Source organism: Agelaius phoeniceus, chromosome 7 (assembly GCF_051311805.1).
Source record: "Agelaius phoeniceus isolate bAgePho1 chromosome 7, bAgePho1.hap1, whole genome shotgun sequence".
Classification (NCBI taxonomy): Eukaryota; Metazoa; Chordata; class Aves; order Passeriformes; family Icteridae; genus Agelaius; species Agelaius phoeniceus.
Window position 1 is genome coordinate 30996967 of NC_135271.1, and position 19388 is coordinate 31016354.

Sequence of the window (19388 nt, forward strand, 5' to 3'; positions counted from 1 at the left end):
GCAAGAAAAAAACATCTACCCAAGGACTCTAGTTAAAAACATCTGATTACAATCAGCAACTGCTCTAAATTTGGTTTGTGATAAACATATTTTTACTCTTCTTGCGTTGGAAGTGTGTTGGAACAAAGTTGCAGGAAAGGCTGTCAGACCTGTGAGGCTCAATGAAGCTTGATACCAACATACAGTCCCTGTTAGAGGAAAGAAAAAAGGGAACATCCTTCTTCTCATGTCAAGGTTTAATTCTGAGGTATACGACACTGGATTTACAAAGGTAAATAAAAATACATTCTGAAAAACAGCAAGTGCCCTACTTAGCAAGGCAGAGGGATTTCACACTCCAAGCAGCTGAGAAAAGAAACTGCTTACAGTATGAAAAAGTATTTGGGGTCTGTCTTTGACATGGGCTTTTGCCATAACAGATGATGAGAAATGTGCAGCAGTGGGGCAGAGGAAAGACAAATACTTAGGTGATAAAGATAAGACAGGACAACAGGTATTAGATAAGGCTTCCACTTGAACAAATTATTTGAGACATTATCATTATGATCAGAAGTCAGATGCAACTACTGTTCCAAACACTGCTCAGGCAAGCTACATTGCCAAAATTAATTCCACAGCTGTTGAGACAGACTTCAGCTCAAGCCTGCTGATGATATGGGTAAGTTTGCATATGCTTGTAGCAACCACATATAAATGAAATCCCAGGAATACAGAAGGACTGGAGTGGTACAGAAGAGTTTTCCTCATCAACTGTACCCGATAACAAAAGCAAATGCTATCACCTGGATACAGTGCACATAACAGTTTCTACAAAGGTATAATCTACAGTTAATCTGCAATTTTTGTCCTAAATATGAATTTAAAAAGCCAAGTATGAATCATATGGAGGCAGATTTAATGACTCATTGCTGCAATGGATTTAACACAAGTGCTGATCCTGCCTGCCATTAAGATGTCTGGCATTCCCTCTTGGATCCATTCCTCTGGAAGGAGGCCCTTTCACAGATCTGTGCTCAAGAGAGCTAAGCTAAGAAAAATGAGATTTAAAGAATTAAAAAAAAAAAAAAAAAGCTATTTTGTCACACAAAGAATAAAATTCCAGGAATTTATTGCTATATGTATGCTTAATCCATTAATTCACCTTACAGTAGTCATGAAGTGCCAAATTGTGTGCTACATTTAACATTCCATGTATTCCCTTCCAGATGCCATTTTACAGTGGGCGTATGGAACAACGCAGCAGTGGTCACGAAACAGGGCTGGAGCATCTCTCAAGAGCTTCAAGACAAAGGTTTGTGTACAAGTTGAATAACAACATGTCAGTTAACAGGCCACTCAGCAATTTTAACAGAAATATCTTCAGGTGGAAGTTTTGCAGCATTAAAATTCACAACTCAGACTAAACACTCTCATCCCCACTGTAGAAACAAGATACTTGCAAAGAACAAGAACTATGGTACGTAAATGTCACACGCAGGACCCGCTTCATTTCTGTCAGAAGCAAAAATTGCTAATTATAAGCAAGGACAAGCCTAGCAGGGTAAGGCTGTCAGCCTATATTAAAAACATATACCTCAGAGTTTGGCAGTGGAACTCTATTTACCACCTTGACTTTTTTTTGGTAACATACAAGTTCTTCCTCCCCCCCACATTTTATAAATCCCCTTTTATTTTTATTATACCTCCATATTATTTACAGGACTTCTAAAGATTAAGTACAAACTAGTATGAAATTAATGATAGCTTGCTTTTCAAATAGGTATCCCATGGCTAAATAAATACCAAGCCAATCCAACAGAGTGATCTGGAGTTATGATTCAGAAGCTTGTGTATCTGTGATTCCAGCTGTTTTTTCATTAGCTGCAGAGGATTCATTTGATCTGTCAACAATAGTTGCCCTGGAAGTAGGAGTAGCACTATCCAAGGTGAGTGCAGAGGTCTCCTCTACATTTTCAGGAGTGCCAGGGTTGACGGAGAAGCTTCCAGCTTGAGGAATAGAGGGAAGCAAATCTGTAGGCACAGTGGATGCCTCTGTGACCAAAGGAAGCACAGGAACACACTTGGGTGGCATTGACAGAGGTGTTATTCCCATCAGATGCAGAGGCGGCAAGGGGGGAAGGGGCTGCAAACCTAAAGAGAAAAAAGGGGAAAAAAACCACAGTGAGCTGCTGCACAGCAGACTCAAATGGTGTTTGTGCAGCACTGACTCAGCAGGCTCATTTCAAGCCTGACACTTTCCAGATTTCAGAATTGAAGAATCAGAGTAAATTCAAGGTTTCTTGTACCTCCCCAGAAGACTAGGCATTTAATGCATTAACACTGTGACTAGGTTTGTCTGGCCTTCACTGAAACTGTCAGAAACAAGAAGTTAACAAAAACCATATTACACACAAGCTTCCAATATCTTTTTCCTTGCTCCATGAGCACCTTCAGCAGTTCTGCTGAATTCAAAACTATAAATCTAATATTAGTTCATAATTCTGGCATTCAGTTCAGGGAGCTCCAATCTCCTCATCTATCTTACAAGGAAACAATTCACATTTTCTTTTACCCAAAAATAATATACGTCCACTTCTGGCACAATCTCTTCTGAGATATAAATCAGGTAATTAAAAAAATGCAACATCTAAACACAGACACAGGTTTAGAATTAGTTTATCTAAAGACATATTCCTCATCTACCTGATCTGGGCACTAACATCCACTCCCATCTCAGGCAAAGATTTAATTTATCCCCTTCAGGACTCCCCCAAATGGGTCTAAATTAGACTGTCAAGGATAACTCTAATTACAGAGTTTCAGTTTGCAGAAGCACATACCAGGCTGTATCATTTCTGGAACAATCTGTGGTGCAGGTAAATTAAGTTTGGACAGATCAGTCAGGTTAGGAAGCCCTGCTGGTAATGGCATCAGACCTAAGAGAAGAGTGGAACAGTTACATCTGAAAACTTAAAATTGTCTTTTTCTAACTGTTTCTTAGATCTTGTTGATAATTTAAAACCTGCTTTAAATCTTGATTATAATTTTTACATGGAAGAATGCAAATTCAGCTTTTAAGTTGCACAGTGAGAACAGATACCTGCTGCAGGAAATCTGGACTAGCAAATACATAATCCCAAACCGTTCAGATTTTTCTGAGGAAAGCAGAATCTTATTTCAGAATTAGAAGGTTTGCATTCCAAGTTCAGCTTTCAAAGGTAGTTGTTTCACCACAGCACTATACCAGAAGTTCTCCATTCCCAATTTAAGTGGCAAACAATAATAATATGATTAAATACACAGTATTCCCTGATCCCTAATCTTGATCACTCTATTATCAGTCTTTTCTACTTAATTCATGACTAGAGTTAATCATAAAAATGTATATCAAAAGGCAAGACAAAAGAACTTTTAAAGTCAGAAAGGACTGAAAGTAGAAGAGAAACATACAATGAATGCAACACATGTCCTTCCATCACTGTGTTTGCTATGGAACATCCTTCTGCTCCTGAATTTTCCACTTTAGAACAGCTTTATTTCTGGGACAAGGACTCTATTTGTACTTTGTGTTTATTTCAGAAAAGGCTAATTCAGAAATGAACTGTTGATACTGCAGTATGAAGACAGAGAGGAGAAAAGTCTTAAAGCAAGGCCACTGTATGGAGATTTTGATTAAAACCCAGCCATCCTTACCTACCCATGAATTCATCTGCCATAGTGAATTGACATAATCTGATTCAAAGAGCTCTCAGGTCAGCTATATGCAAATTTGTTTTGGTTTGGGTTTTTGTTTGTTTGTTTGTTTTTTTGGGGTTTTGGGGGTTTTTTTTTGTTTGTTTGTTTGTTTTGTAATCTGAAAAAAGCTGAACTTCATACAAATTCACTCAAATTTTAAGCCTCCAGTATATTTAGTAAGAATATTGCACTAGTACACCCATGCAAATTGCAAGAAGTATTCTAATTTGCTTTTAAAAAAGCAATGATACTATTCAGAGAAAATGGTGAACAGAAACCTTGTATTTGCAGAGTTTAGGGAAGGGGTGGACTAGGCAGCTGGGGAAGAAAAGGACAATAATCTTTTTCTTCCTAGGTAAAATAGAAAACTACTAACAAGTTCAGCTTCTGTGAGAGTTCTCTGCCCTTGTTTGCAGGCACTGAGCTCTACTGCACATCTTTTCTGTGTTAGAGGCTGTTCCTCCAAGCGTTATCTAATGGATACATCTTTATCTACCTGTCTCATAACAAGTCAAACATCAAATAGAACTCCTTCAGTGTCCTGGAAGGCACAATTGAGTCCTGTACCAGCACACCAATGCCACAGCAAAATCCTATCCTATACAATCCTTATTTTACCCCTTGTGAATATTTCTGGAATAGCAGTGTTTGAAATGTTCATTATTATCAGGAAACAACCATGCTGTAGAAGGACTCTTACTTGTATTATACCAGTTAAAATTCCTATATAATTCAGAAACAGTAACTGCAACATAAATTCTATATTGTTAGCTCTGTACTTATACTAGAATAGTGATCAAGCTGAGTATTTAAAAATGGGTTTCCTAAAATGTTGCAAATAGCAAAGCAAAACCTTCCTGAGAAATTCTGAATACTGTATCCACTGTGCAGGGAACCCTAAAAGGTAAACTGGTAACTCTTGTTGCCAGGTCACCCTCTGTGCTACAGACATGCTGTCAACATACTCCAAGTAAAATAGTTCTTCACACTGTAGAGGCTGCATAAAGAGAGATCTTACATGAAATGCATAAGTTGTATGAAGTTATACCTTACCCAAAAGCAGTGGAAAAGGCAGCTCTTTTCTCTTGCTCCTGTAAGATTTTTGTTTCAGAAATGTTTTAAGAAATTTTACCTACTCACCTGGTAATGTAGTTGCTGGGTTAACTGGTGGCACAGAGGTTAGGGACTGACTGACTTGTGGTGGTAATAATGGAACTGTTGGAACACCTGGTGGGGTACACAGGGAAACAATATTGATTTTAAGCATGCAACACTTCATCTTCTTTCCCTAAGGAGTACAAATAAATAATTGCTTACAGGAGAATTACTATTTGCCTTAACATTAAAATGCTGATAAGCCAAATAGTATTCTAAGTAATACACGTGGTATTTTTAATAGAAGTTGTTTAAAACTATTTTGTGAGCAAGTAAGGCACAAATCCAGTACATCAGCCTTTTTGTTGAGAAAAATTTAGGAGAAAATTTTATTCTCTCTTCTGCCGTCTATTCAATTAATTAGAAACATCTGTGAAACAAAAAAGTCAAAAAAGCCATGCACTCAGGTCAGTTCCTTACAATACCAACCTGTACTGAGAACATTACTGACAGTAGTTGAAGGTGAGCTAATAGAAAGTCCTGAGAGACTCTGCTCAAGGCCTGCTGACCCAGGAGGGAGGGTGCTTGAGGGATTTACTGATGATAGCTGAACCTTATTAAAAGAGAAAAGAAAGTTGCATCATTAGGGTTTGTTTCTACACGAACCAAGAGGCAGAAAAGCAATAAAATCATCATCCATTTTTACCAAGGCAAAGGAGAGGGATCACAACTTACCTCTGTGAAACCATCTTTGAGGGGACTGAGAGATGCACTAGGCAACTGCCCTGGGAGAGAAATCTTCTTTCCCTCTTCAAATGGGCGAGTAGGTATCCTATGCAAATATCCATAACCAATGCCACATCCTAGGCTTTTAAAATAGGAAGATTTTTAAGTCAGGTTAAGTGACTTTACAGCTACAGACTACAGCAAGCAATGCATGAACAACTCAAGACACCAGCAAGTTTCAAGGTAAATGCTGTACAACCTTCCCCTCCTGCCCCCACATTGCCTCACTTTTTATGGAGAAATAATCAATACAAAACAATTGAAAAGAAAATCTGTAGTTTTAGCAATAAATACTCAGCACAAAGTAAAATTCATTATTATTTAAACCAAGCAGCTATACCAGGTATACAGCTTGGAATTCAACTCTCTGTTGTTACTTGCAGTGCTGTGTTCTGGCTACTCACAATACTTCAAGGATGTACCACAAGCTAATGACTATTTGGAATTTAATGCAGAAAGAACCACTGCACTTTATTCACTTCTGCACTAGCTAATTTACTGATTTACACCCCTCTCATTAGTGTGTCTGAATTTCAAGTAAATATATAATTTGAGGAGAAACGCTTTTGATATAACAGCAATCTTTCCATGTCTTTGTGGAAAAGTTAAATCCAGCAGTTTTCAGGCTGGTGCTGTAAGAAAGTTGCCTCATCCCCCTGTAACGCATTGTCTCCTTACCTGCCTTCTCCACCCCAGGCAGAATTTGGAGTAATCACCACTTCCCGACAATTATCTGTGTCTGTGTTGTACACATAAAGTTTTAATGGCTTTGCTTCATGTGTTTCAATAAGGGAAAAGAGATCTTCAGACTGCAAAAAGAGAAAAATGAGTAAGGGCTTTCTTGTCCTTATTTTATCATTTGGCATTAGATCATCCTCGTCCTGACTTTCTGTAATGGACTCTGGTAACAGCCACGCTGCAGTTTTTGCAGTGCTGCTGTTTTATCAAAAGGCCAACTTTAAAATGGATTTTGCTAGCACAACTCAGAACATGTGGCATAGCCCAGATTTCAAATCTGCTATGCAAAATATTAATTTTAGAGTACAAAAGTTTGTATCTGACATATCATGAAGACATTTAAGAGCAGTTCTTATTTCCAGGATTGCCTTTAAGAAGAGGCACCATGCCAGAGCTCTTTCCTCTTTGTATCTGATTTCCATTCACACTGAACAGCGACAGAGCCAGGGATGTTTCACACTGCCCTGGTACAACTGGGTTTTTAGTTTTTAAAAATAAAGACCTTATATTTTATACTTACCTCATTCATGACAGTATCTGCTCCAATGATATAGTCACTATGAGGTCTAAGTCCAGCTAATGCAGCAGGAGAATTTGGCTCCACCTCCTAGTTTTAAGATGGAAAGTTACAAACCACGATGTAAGTGTCAGGGTATAGCAGGACAGACAGATATGCACTTCACACAAGCTCTGTGTCAGACAAACTAATGAAACACTGGCTTATGGCACTCCCTTTCCATATGGTTCTGGTGTTTACCAAATACAGTATCTCTGAGTATTGTACAAACCCATTCATTTAAATACAAAACTTGACAATACAGCCACAAATATACATTTGTGTGGGAAATGAATTTGTACAGAATTCTCAAAGCCTGACAGAAGGTTCAAAAGTCTTCCCAAACCCAAAATCAATCAAAGCCATTTTGATTAATGAGACCGGTTTGATCTCATGACTTGTTAACTTGCACATCCCATCAAGTTACTTTCAACAGAAAGTCAGACACACCAGGAATGAGAACATTTCCAAGTCCATACGTACCAAGACGTGCCAGACGTTTTCATTGGCCCCATCAAAGCTGCAGAAGCGAATGCTCACTCCCAGCAGGCCCTGCCCACCCCACATGTTGCTGGGGGTTACAGATGTTTCTCTCAGTTCCAGTGTTTTGCTACTGTACACAAGCATTTTTACAGGTTTTTCAACGTTTGCTTTCAGCAGGTCCTTGAGAGTGTCATTGTCTTTATTCTGCAAATGTTTAAAAAGGAGTTTGGCTCAGTGTTTGACAGACCAAGCATTCAGTTCTACAGCAACACTTGTATTCCAAAGATACACTGCACATTACCAGAACATGTATTAACAGCTGCTTTGTAACAGGTTTCCAGTCCCTTCACAATTTTAGAATACAACACTGGAAAACCCCTGGGACTTCACAGTAACAGGTCATACTTTCCAAAAGGAAAACACTCCAGCTGGTTCAGAGGCTTTCTTGAATGCAGGCATACTGGCACAGAGCTTCCCACTGCTGGTTTTTTCCACTGCTATGATGGTCTGTTGTTTGATGATAGCTCTGCTTGGAAGCTCCCCCCATGCCTCCTGCCCAGCCAGCAGCTCTGGCAGCAGCTTTTCACTCAGCCTGTTTGGACTGTGGGAAGTTTGTGAGTTCTCATGGAAGCAAACAGAACTAGGAGGGCACTAGCATGAGCCATGAGAGGTGATCAGCAGGCAATTCTGTCTTGGTGCAGATGTCTGCAGAGAGCATGTCTGTCTTATCCTCCAACTAAACCCGATAGAACAGCTCCTACAGGCTAAAGGAAATCAATTCCTCATGCACTTTGCCTTCCTCATTTTAAAGTAAGAAGAAATATTTTATATACATTTAAATAAAACAAATCCATTGGTTTACCTATAAAGATCATATTCTCAACCCATTGTTTATATTAAAAGTTATAAAACAGCAACACACTTACCAATCTTGAACCATTAATGGACACGATAAAATCAAAGAATGGCTCCAATCCAGCTCTATGCCCGGGTGAGTTTTCTTGTACCTAACAAAGTTAAATAAGAATTTAGTAAAAGTGCTTCAATGCTGATTCACAGATTAGAATTATATTTCTACTTTTGCCAGCTGTAGTTCTAGAAGCTACTAATGTTTGTACATATAATTTTAAAATATTCAAATATAATCATATAATCTATAGAACCAAAAACTCCCTCCCTTAAAAAAAATAAAATACAGATATTTCAAAAGAATTAGTAATTTATAAATTGAGGAATGACACAGCAGTAGCCACTCCCTGGGAAAAGAAGTGCTTAACAGTTGCATCAGATAAGCTGTATTTGTTTCAAGAAAGGAGATAATCGTGAAAGGTTAATGAATTCTGAAAAGGTTGGTTAAAAAATACTATCTTTCCACAGCAGTACCAACATTGGACCTTGCTTTTTATCTTATGCTTACTAAAGGAATAGGAGAGTCACATGTGTAAGCACAGGCTGTTATCTCGTGATGAAACACCTGGTGACATTCTTGAGCCACAGAGGGCATCTGTACAACCAGATTTCATTACCAGCCCTTCAAGTTGCAGGAAAAGACACATGCAATTTTGCAGCCACGGCAGCTCAAATAATTCAACCACTCCACTAAGACAAGGCTTAAGTTTTGGATACACATTACTTCCAGAAGCTAAAAGTATGCTTTTAATTCCAAATGGAATAACTGAGAGACATTTTACCAATGTTATTTTTTCACTATTGCTTGCATTGTTGACAATGAAAAGTAACTCTAACATGGCTGTCAGATTTTTCCTACAGCTTTTTTGGTAAGGACACTCTTTTTCTGCATGGAAGCTGATTAATTTTACCCACTGGCCTTTTCTTTTATGTACTACAATCGCCTTTCAAAAAGATCTAAAAAACATTACCCTTTACAGTGCAGTTCCTTACATTACATATTATTCTACCTGACAGAAGTGGTAAAAATGTATTTGATTGTTCAATACTGGCCTGATTCTGCAGGAACTGAATTTTCTTAACATGACCTATCTAGAATAAAATATTCTAATATGGAATTTTAAAAGTGCTTGATTACTAATAAAACTGTTCTTCTAGAATTTTATTTATCTCTGCCCAACATGTTCATAAAATCAGAGCTTGGAAAAAACTCAGATTACTTGTGGGATGCCCAAAGCTTAGAACATTAGTCACATAACCTAAGTCTGGAATTAGTAATTCCAGAGTCACATCACACACACATTGATTGCTGTCCAAGATTGGTAAAGCAGCAAAAAAGTACGAAATCAACAACATCCCAAAGTTAAGAATCCCAAAGTTAAGAATAAGAATCACTGAGGCAACAATAACATCCCCAAAGTCCACATTTATAATTTCTAACTAGGATTTGAAGTGTGTCTGTAAAAGTGTCTCTTCAAGATGTCTGTATGCTCCTTGGAAATAATGTCCCACAGCTAGGGTACAGGTATTCTCCCTCCCCAAGAATTAAGTATAAGGAACCCCATCTCCCAGTCACCAAATATCCTGCAGTCCCTCTAACTAGATCCAAACTGTTGCCTCCATGTTACTTACTCACCCTGTCTGTTCCACATGCCTCTCACCAAGAACAGCCAGAGACCAGACACCAAACTGTGCACCAGGTAATAAGGTAAAAGTATAAGCCAAGCTGCATGGGGCAGACAGCCTGCTTCCAGCTGCACAGAAATTCCCAGCACATTGTGGGTGTGGCTTTGGCATTTGTGGACTGTTTCCTCAAACTTGCAGTAATGTATGGCTACCTGAGGACAGCCTCCACAAACAGAAATTTTAGCTTAGGAGAAAAGAGACAGAGACTAAAATTCACTACATGAATTATTTTTCCCAAATGCAGAAAGCATTTACTTACTATACTGAATACTTGAGACCTCCTGGTCAAAGAGAGGTTAAACAGGTTTGTGAAAGGAGAATAAAAAACTCTGCTTTCCTATAGACATAATTCATAATGGTATTCTCAGACTTGCAGTTTCTCTTGTAATCAAGTAATTCAAGACATCTTCTCCTTTCCTGGGTTTGAGTAGTGATTGTAGGATGAGTTTATGCTGTTTGTTGTTCTTCCCTCAGTTTAGAGAAGTGACATGAAAATACTCTAATAACCTCTCTCTCTCTCTTATTCCACCATCTATTGCATAGGTCATACAGGAACTTACAGTTTGTGTTTTTAATGAACCTGACATGCAGGCTTTATACCAAAATTAAATCAGCAGATGGTTTCAGAACCTTCTGGGAAAACAGTTTCTGGGAAAAAAGATGCTACGTGTTAGTTAAACCTCAGCATTAAAAATCAGTACATCCAGCACAACATATCAGATTTTTGGGACTGGATATATGTCATGGCCTTGAAATTATCAAAGGCCAAGCTTCATCTCATTCAGAGATTTTCCTCCATTTCTAAACGAAATTTCTTTGAAATAAAAAACCAAACCAAACCAAAATCACAACAAACCCCCTGCATCCTGACAGTATCCCTCCCTAATGACCTCCAAGAGATTATATCCTGAACACTCTGAGCCAAGAGTGGCCACTATTCAATAGAGCAACTTTTTGAAATAAGATGAGTACATACAATAAATGAGAACTACATATGTTCAGCATCCATCAATGTCAAACTCACTGACACCTGGGTGGATAAATAATTTACTTAGAATACCTAATCTGTGTTCTGCCCCAAAATGATGAAAGGACTGAGAGAGTTTCCAAGTTCCAAATGATTCGTTTGCAGAAAGTATCTTCAGACACTGAACTCCTTGCCCCAAACCCATCACAATCCTGAACACCTCTGCATGGTTTGTTTCTAAGTGGGCATGTAAAAACTACCAGGAAGCTGTAGCTGAAAGAAATCAAACCCTTAGAGTTGTGTCAATCACACCTCAGAAGCAGGGACGTGCAGCCCTTCTGTCATCCTGCTGTGCACAGGTTGTCACAGAGTTTCTATTTCCCTGGTCTACCTTCACTGATGGAAAAGCCTGTTTACACCTGGCAGTCCCAGAAATGGCACCCAGAAATTCTGAGTTCATTCCACATGAAAAGTCTCCTCCTTAAAGAAGTGATAGGCTCAGCCCTGCATGACAATGGCACTGACCCCATGCAGGTTTTGTCACACCATCTTACTTTGAGCCACTGCCTGCCCAGTTCATCACCACCACATAGTGCCAAAGGCACAGCACAGCTCTCTGCTCCAAGCTCTGTGGCCAGGATCTCTTCCAGGAGCTACAGCAACAAAGGATAACCAGGGACCTTAGAAAATACAAGGACACAAATTATTCTACCTTTATTAAGGATGGAGATAATAAAGATTCCATGGATATGTACCTAAACTCTGTGCCTCTTGAGCAATTTGGCTTTATGCAGCTTTGCTGGGTGCCCCAAGTAGGTATTTAGTAACTTGCCTTTGTAATTGAATAACTGCTGAGAAATAACCAAGTAATAGAATTTACAAGAGATGCTACTGCAGGCAAGATACCATCCCCAGCAGTGTGGGAAGCCCAATTCTCTCAAAGCCAGCTGTTACTTCAGAAATAAAAGTCACAGACCTGTGTGGGTAAACATCATGATTTTCTAACAATAGAGACAAACAGTGGCACAGAAAATACAAAGAAGCTGTGGCAATGCAATACCAGACCTTTTTAAGAGCAAATTAAGAAAATCTCTGTCAAATGCTGAATATCAGAGGGCAGAAAAGGGCCTCACACCGTGCTGCAGGGTTTCAGTTTCTCACCAAGATGACAGCAGGGCTGCTGAGTACATAGATCACACACTGATTTCACTTTTAATTCACTGTCAAGAATTAAACAGGAAAAAGGTTTCAAGGTCAGTACACCAATTTTATTTGCAGTCCTGAAAAGACCTTCCTGGTAAATAATGAAGTTTTTCTTTGCTGAACACTGATACCAACACTATCATTCTATGCCTACACAGTATATATTGCACATTACATATTTTAAGAAGTCTGCTCAGCAGCACAGTGGTCACAATTCGAAGCCCCAAGAGAGCAGTGCAACTGCAAATGGAACTAGGCACTGAAATGTGCATTTTTCAGAGGCAGATGAAGGCTCTGACCACTCCTGAAAAGTCAGCTACCTTCTACTAGTTTTTAAACTTTTAGAAACTTAGCTTCAAGCATTAAATACACAACTTCCAAGGCTTTCTTTTTTCCCCTCCTAAGAAACTCTCCCCAGTATTCTACTTTATTAGCAAAGAAATACGGAAAGGCTTTTTTGTAGTTCTTCCACCCACTCCATAACTGGCAGTAAAATTTCATTATGTATCATATATAAGCAATTCCTGTTAGATCTGTAGAATCTCTTTGATTTCTGTCAGTTATTTTAATACTTTACATTGTATAACTGAATTTAATTTCTTGATGAAACACAGTTTTCAAAAGAAAAAGCTTTATAAGTTTTTGGTAAGAAAACAGATTCTATCTGTGTAGATAACCTTTTATTTTAGCACAGAGAATTTAACTCAAGCTTTTAAAATGTGAACCTCCCTTAAAAGATCCCTTCATGCAACATGTTTGTATCACTATTACAACAAACTGAAGCACAAACACAGGAGTGGAAAATCTAAACTTTGGGCACGGCTGCCACTATCTTTTAGGGAGAACACCACATAACATGACAGCGTACAAATTTCTCACACGTAAGAATTCTTACACAAAATCTTACAACAATTTCATTTGGGAAAGACCTGTATGAGCATTGAGTCCAACCACTAACCCAGCACTGTCAAGTCCACAGTTAAATCTAACCCAAAGGCCACATCTACATGTGTTCTGAATGTTTTCAGGGATGGTGATTAAAGCACTTTTCTGGGCAGCCTATTCCAATACCTGGCCATCCTTTCCTAAAATCCAGTCTCTAAATCTCTCCTGGTGTAACCTGAGTCTCTTTCCTCTTGTTTCATCACTTGTTACCTAAGAGAAGAGGTGACCCCCACTTCACTGCACCCTCCTCTCAGGGAGTTGTGGAGAGCCATGAGGCCTCCCCAGAGCTCCTCTTCTCCAGGCTGAACACCCCCAGCTCCCTCAGCTGCTCCTCACAGCTCTGGAGCTGTGCTCCAGAACTTCTCTGGACCTGTTCCAGAGTCTTCAACATCTGTCTTGTGCTGAGGAGCCCAGAGCTGGACACAGCACCCAGGTGTGACCTCACCAGTGCCCAGTACAGGAGGAAAATCACTGTCCTGGCCCTGCTGGCCACACTATTCCTGATACAGGCTGGGATGCCACTGGCCTTGGCCGCCTGGGCACACACTGGTTCATGTTCAGCTGCTGTCTACCAGCACCCCTGGACCTTTTCCACTGGACCATTTTCCAGTCACTCTGCCCCCAGCCACTGGGATGCTGTGACATCATCTACAGTCAGGTCATTACATCAGCCTGGGCAAACTACAGCAGTTTCACACTGCTGAGCAAGAAAATTACTCAAAATTTTCCTTCATTCTGTTTTGAAGAGCAGAAACAAACACATACTGAGCAATACACAGAGTCAGCCAGTTGGTCTTATCAGCCACACACCTTATGTTAAAGGAAACTCGAGGAGAATTGCTTCAAACAAATGACTCATTACTAGGTCTACTTATGAAGAGACTTGGGCAACAGAACACTTAACAACTTTTTCTCCCTCTTACCAAAAAAAAACCAAACCAAACCCAAAAAGCCACAAAAACAAAAAAAAACCCCTACATTTTAATGTCTAGAATACCAACAATGCAATGCAGAGCAACTTCTGCTGTCAAGTATGCATATGATGAAATTCTTTTCCTTTGACAGTGCCTCAGCCCTGGAAGGTTCCTAATTCCCTTTCCAACTGCACTGGTGATAAAGCTCACAGTGAAAGCAATACTGCACTGAATATCAGCAGAAGTAGCCAAAAGAATTAAGTCATCTCCAAATCTTACATTGAAGATTAATGATGGTAGTGTTCACTTGCTGCATATATTTCTGTTCCTGTTTGAAGTGAGCAGAGAGAGAGACTTTTTATTATTTTTGTGGGGAGACAGCATGTACAGTCTAAAAATCTCACTGTAAAAAACCTGTAACTTGCAACAGTCTCAGTCTGCTCATCCCTCTGGCAACTTGTGCTTGGCTCCTACAGTCACACTGAACAATGTAAATCTCTTTGTTTCATGGCCATTTAACACATATTTTCATTTATCTGCCTTACCCAAACAATTTCTTCCAGTAATTGAAAATTTTTTCTGACATTTCTCTAATTTTCCCAGAGGTAATGGAATCTTTTAAACAATCACTTTACATTATTTACAGAAGTTTGGTGTTATCAAAGAAATCTGATCTTACTTGAATTAGATCTGTAACACTGGAAGACTACTGCTGTTTTCTTTCTACCGTTCTCATTTACTTCATTAAAGTACTGAGCTCAGAAAGAAAATGTACTTGAGAGTAAATTAGAACAAAACAGCAGTTTTGCTTGACCCAAAGTTCTACTGAAGGTCAATCCTTGCAGACAAAGCACTTGCAGAGCTCCTCTAACAGTGCGAGCCCAAGGCTGTCTGTAACAAACTTACTCCAGAATGGCAACTGGAAAACTAAACTTGGAAAAACTACAGAGAGAAATTCTAGCCACATTCATGCATGCCACATGCATTTCAATAAAAACATCCTAAATGATAACTATTAGGCTGGGATCATGATGCAGTTTAAGATGCCTGTCCACAGAAAAATAGTAATCATTTATTATTGTGGCATCTCAGGATATCAGTAAGAAGACAAGGCAGTGAAAAATACAGATACCAGTCTTTTTAAGACAGCAGGCAGGTCCTTTTCTGCATTTAATACAAATAAGGATGTCCTCTTGGAAATCAACTCCTTTAATGTGCACCTCTCAATTACATTTACAAAGACTGGCAACAAAAGACTGCAATTTTGGGTCATAGCAAAAACATCACAACAAAAAAGTGCCTAAATTAAAACAAAAGGTGCCAGATCCAAGCAAGATTACAAGAAAAATGAGTAGATTCTACTTCATAAAAGAGATTAATCTCAATTTATTAACATGTTTTAATCAAACAGTATGAACTCATAAATCTGATGTAACTGATATTCTAACTGCAAAGCACATACTGATTTTACAAGTCTCCAAAGGAAAAAGTTAATGAAATTTACACTGTACTATGCTAAAAAAGAAGACAAAAGTCTGCCAGTTTTACCAACCAGCAGGAAAGTTTTTCTGGGGGATAAGGAGAAGACAAAGTGGACTAACATAAACTAATAATGCTGGATTTTTATATACCATTAATATTAAAAGGGAGGAAAAAACCCACTGTGGCTTTAGTCCTTACATAAATTTTAACAGAATGTTTGGATTTGACCAGAACATCAGTATGTGCTTCTCAAAAGAGAGAAGTTATCCCAAAGGCACCAATTCCAGCAAACACACCAGCCCAGCACGGTACCCAGAGTGAGCCCCCACTGCGGCCACAGAGGCAAAGGCACCGTGCTGTGGGCAGGGACCCACTCCAGCAAACCCCGGTAGCCCAGAGCCTCAGATTCCACAGCACCGCCTGGGAGCCAGTCTGCTGCCCACTGGAAGCAAACTGAAGGGCTTTCTAAAGGCTGTTCACAGAACCTCAAGAATGCAGCCTAATCAGGTATTTTGTATTTCGCATATAAAACCAATGTACCTACGAAAAACAGTACTTTCACTGGAGGTGCAGCCCTCAGGTGTTGTCACCCCTGAGTGGCAGCAGCTCCAGTCCGGTCCAGTCCAGTGCCTGATGCAGCGCCCAGGCCAAGGCTGAGGCGTTATCCCGAGAGCCCTGAGCGCAGCCCAGACTCGCGGCCCGGGCTGTGAGCAGCGTCTGCGGGAGGAGAGGCGGCCTCGCCTCAAAGGCTGCCCAAACCCAGCATCGCCTCCCATGCGCCAGCCCTGGCCTGGGCACACGGAGGCACAACCTGGCGGCACAACCCGGCCCGGGATTTGTTTATTCTGGACCAATTCTTCCTCCAGACTGCCCCAGTCCGGGAGCGGCAGCGCGGGCCCGGCGCACCTCACCGCTCCACGAGCCGCGGCGGAGCCCCGGCGGCCCCGCTGCCCGAGCGCGTCCCCGGGGCCGAGCGGGGAGAGCGGCGAGGCCGCCCCGGGAGCCCCCGGGCCGCTCCAGCGCGGCCCCACGGCGGGACAGGCCCCGCGCCCACGGGCCGCCGCCGGGCTGAGTGTCCGGGGCGCCCGACTGGGTCGCGCCGCCCTTACCCGCAGGACGTGGTAGCCCTCGGTGCCGCCGCCAGGGATGTCGATGCTCTGCGAGGCGCCCATGGCCGCAAACGCGCCGCGACGGGGACGTGGCACCGCGCGCTGCCCCCGCCCGGCGCCGGGCGGGCCCTACGGCGGCCGCGAGGGGCCACGGCCGCGCGCTCCCGTCTGCCGCCGTGCCGCCCCCTGGCGGCCGAAAGCGGCGGTGCCATGTGAGGGGCGGGGGCACCCGGCGGTGCCAGACCGAAGAGTTAATTAATTTATTAGCGTTAGCTGCATGAATAAGGTATGGTAGATGTGTGCACAGAACGTAAGGGTGGCAGTTCATAACCTACTCTGCCTTCTCTACTCCCACGCTCTCTGGAGCTCCGAGCGCCGCTGCCCCTGCGAGGCGGCGCCGGCAGCGCAGGAACCCGGCTGAAGCTGGAGCTGGAGCGGGAGGAGCGGCGCACCGGTACAGCGAGCGAGAAATGCTGCCCAAGGGCCGAATTTTGGATTAACCCGTTTAACGCACCGCAATTAAGGCATGCACCGCAAACTTGAGCGCGATAACGGGGCCGGTGCTCGCTGCCGGCAGAGACCCGCTGAGGCGGGGAGAGCGCCCCACGGCAGCGGAGACAGCCGGCCCTGAGCCCACGGGGCGCCTCCGTGCCGCCGGAGAAGACGGACGGTGCGGGATCAGGGAACACTACGAATGTCAGCCTCAGATCTTCCCTCTCTTTGTTCCTGGAAGGCTTTTTCACAGCTTGCCCACGCAGACCAGTGCGTCCTGGTTCCGATCCCGCAGACCCCCAGAGAGGTGACCTTTAAGGAATGCTGCTGTCATCGGTCTTTTAGTGATGCAGAAACACTATTTAATAGTGAACTGCAGCACAGTGTTAAAGATTCTTAATAGAGTATGGAAAGGATATTCGGATTAGCCTACTTCACTTCTTTTGGACTCATTTCCCTCTGTATTATCACAGTGCTTCACTGCTTAGTATTAAAGGCCTCTGTTCACCGTGCTTGGGATTGACCCCGGTGCTGCCTGCAGAGATGACCAAACCCTTTCCACCCTTAACCACCTCACTGTGCTCAGCTGTTTCCACTGGAGCAGAGAGACTGTGTTTCTCCAGGCACTCTCGTCAGACATGACCAGTTCTGGACTCCACAAAATCGAGACTGCAAAACAGACACTGCAAAATACCTATTAGAAGCCCCTTCCCATGTCAATGAAAACTATAAATAAAAGATCTAAAATTTTACTTCTTTGGGAAAATAGAAAAACCTTTATAGTTCTGCCCAGCAACACCAGGACCAAAAGGAGTATCAGTGTTTTGCCATTAAAAAGTTGCCACTTTGATGAATATGCATTTGAAAATCTGTGATGTGAATACTAGCCTTTCACACACTTCCATTAACCTCTAAACATGTAAACAGCCTTAAAACTGGGATTGGCCAAATTACACAGTGCTGACTTTATGAACCTAACTTCTAATTACACAGTTCCCAGTAAATAGCAAAGCCAAACCCATCACTTTACAAACTTTAAAGGTGAAAACCACCCCTGTCTTTGGCAGTAACACTTTACGGCTGAATTCTGCTCCTGTGACCATTGAGAGGTGTCTGAGGGGCTGAGGAAGAGCACTCTGGCAATTTGCAGCAGCTATTCCATCCAACTGTTTGTGGAAGGAAATACAAATTATATCTACTCTGACTGCAATTGCAAGAGTGAAGTGTTATCAAAGGAGGAATGCCCTTCACATTTCCTAAAGGTGCTGGTGGTTAAACAAGGCAACAGATTTTGCAGCTCCTTGAGTCTGCTCACACATTACACCTCTGAGACCCAGTCAGTAGCATTGCACCAGCAGTCAGTTTGTTTTATTTTCAAAGCAACAAAGAGATTCCATTTCCCTCTTCCTCAGGAGGTCTGTAGACATTTCATGCCTGCATGTGATGAGCTCAAAAATAGGCAGCTATGTTTTGTTCTAACCATCCACTAAGAAAAAAATTACCTCTATCCCAGCCAAAACAGGACAATCACTCAAATCAACCCTTCAGAGAAATCTGAACCTGGCCCCTCCCTGGAGACATAAACTACACACATCACTGCAAGACCTGGAATTCTTTTCCTTCAGAACTTTTGCCTTACCACAGCATCTCAGCTCTCCATCAAAGTGATGTCACCCTTTCTGGGATTGTTCCACTCCAGCAAAGAAAGATGCCACCTAGTTGTCCATCAATTCAGTTAAGGGCTCAGCTGAAACACACAGGTCTATTTGAAGAAATATCTTTGAATTTGATCCAATATTCTATGGCAAAAGACTAGTCTGTAAAAAAACCAAACGAATTTTAGAACCCTCTTAGATAAAAAAGACAAATCTTACCTTAGAAAGTGGGAACAAGATTGCCTGAAAGTATCACTTAAGACCTAATGACAACAAACCCCATTTGCAGAAATTAACTAACAAATATAACCTACCTGTTCTTTTATGTTTGTATCTCAGCAGCTGCATTTCAAAAGTAATTAAAGTTAATGAGCTGTGCTTTATGGTAGAATCATGAAAACTTAATTGGAATAATTAGTTGTGAGATAGCAAGTGCATCTTCCTGGCTAACAACATGTCATCATTGGATAAGAATAATAATGAATTTAATAAATAGAGCAGGGCCCTTCTAATATGTTCATAAAATAACAAAGTAGAAGGCACACATGTGCAAATGATGAATTATTAGTTTGGAGACTGCTCACAATTGTCTGAGGAAGATGGATGGGGAAGTGGCCTTCTTGAAACTGTCAGCTACAGCTGCTGGCTAAAATC

At 41.4% G+C, this 19388-nt stretch overlaps 1 protein-coding gene across 1 annotated transcript; it reads right to left on the reverse strand.

Moving 5' to 3' along the window:
• Positions 1-1091: 1091 nt before the first annotated feature.
• GORASP2 (golgi reassembly stacking protein 2) lies at positions 1092-16740 on the reverse strand. Its single transcript, XM_054636722.2, has 10 exons — positions 16588-16740; positions 8299-8379; positions 7373-7576; positions 6854-6940; positions 6274-6404; positions 5545-5677; positions 5299-5422; positions 4855-4941; positions 2820-2915; positions 1092-2130 (listed from the first exon to the last, which is right to left on the reverse strand). The coding sequence occupies exons 1-10, from the start codon at positions 16648-16650 to the stop codon at positions 1811-1813; spliced, it is 1326 nt and encodes a 441-aa protein (XP_054492697.1). The 5' UTR covers positions 16651-16740; the 3' UTR covers positions 1092-1810.
• Positions 16741-19388: the final 2648 nt, after the last annotated feature.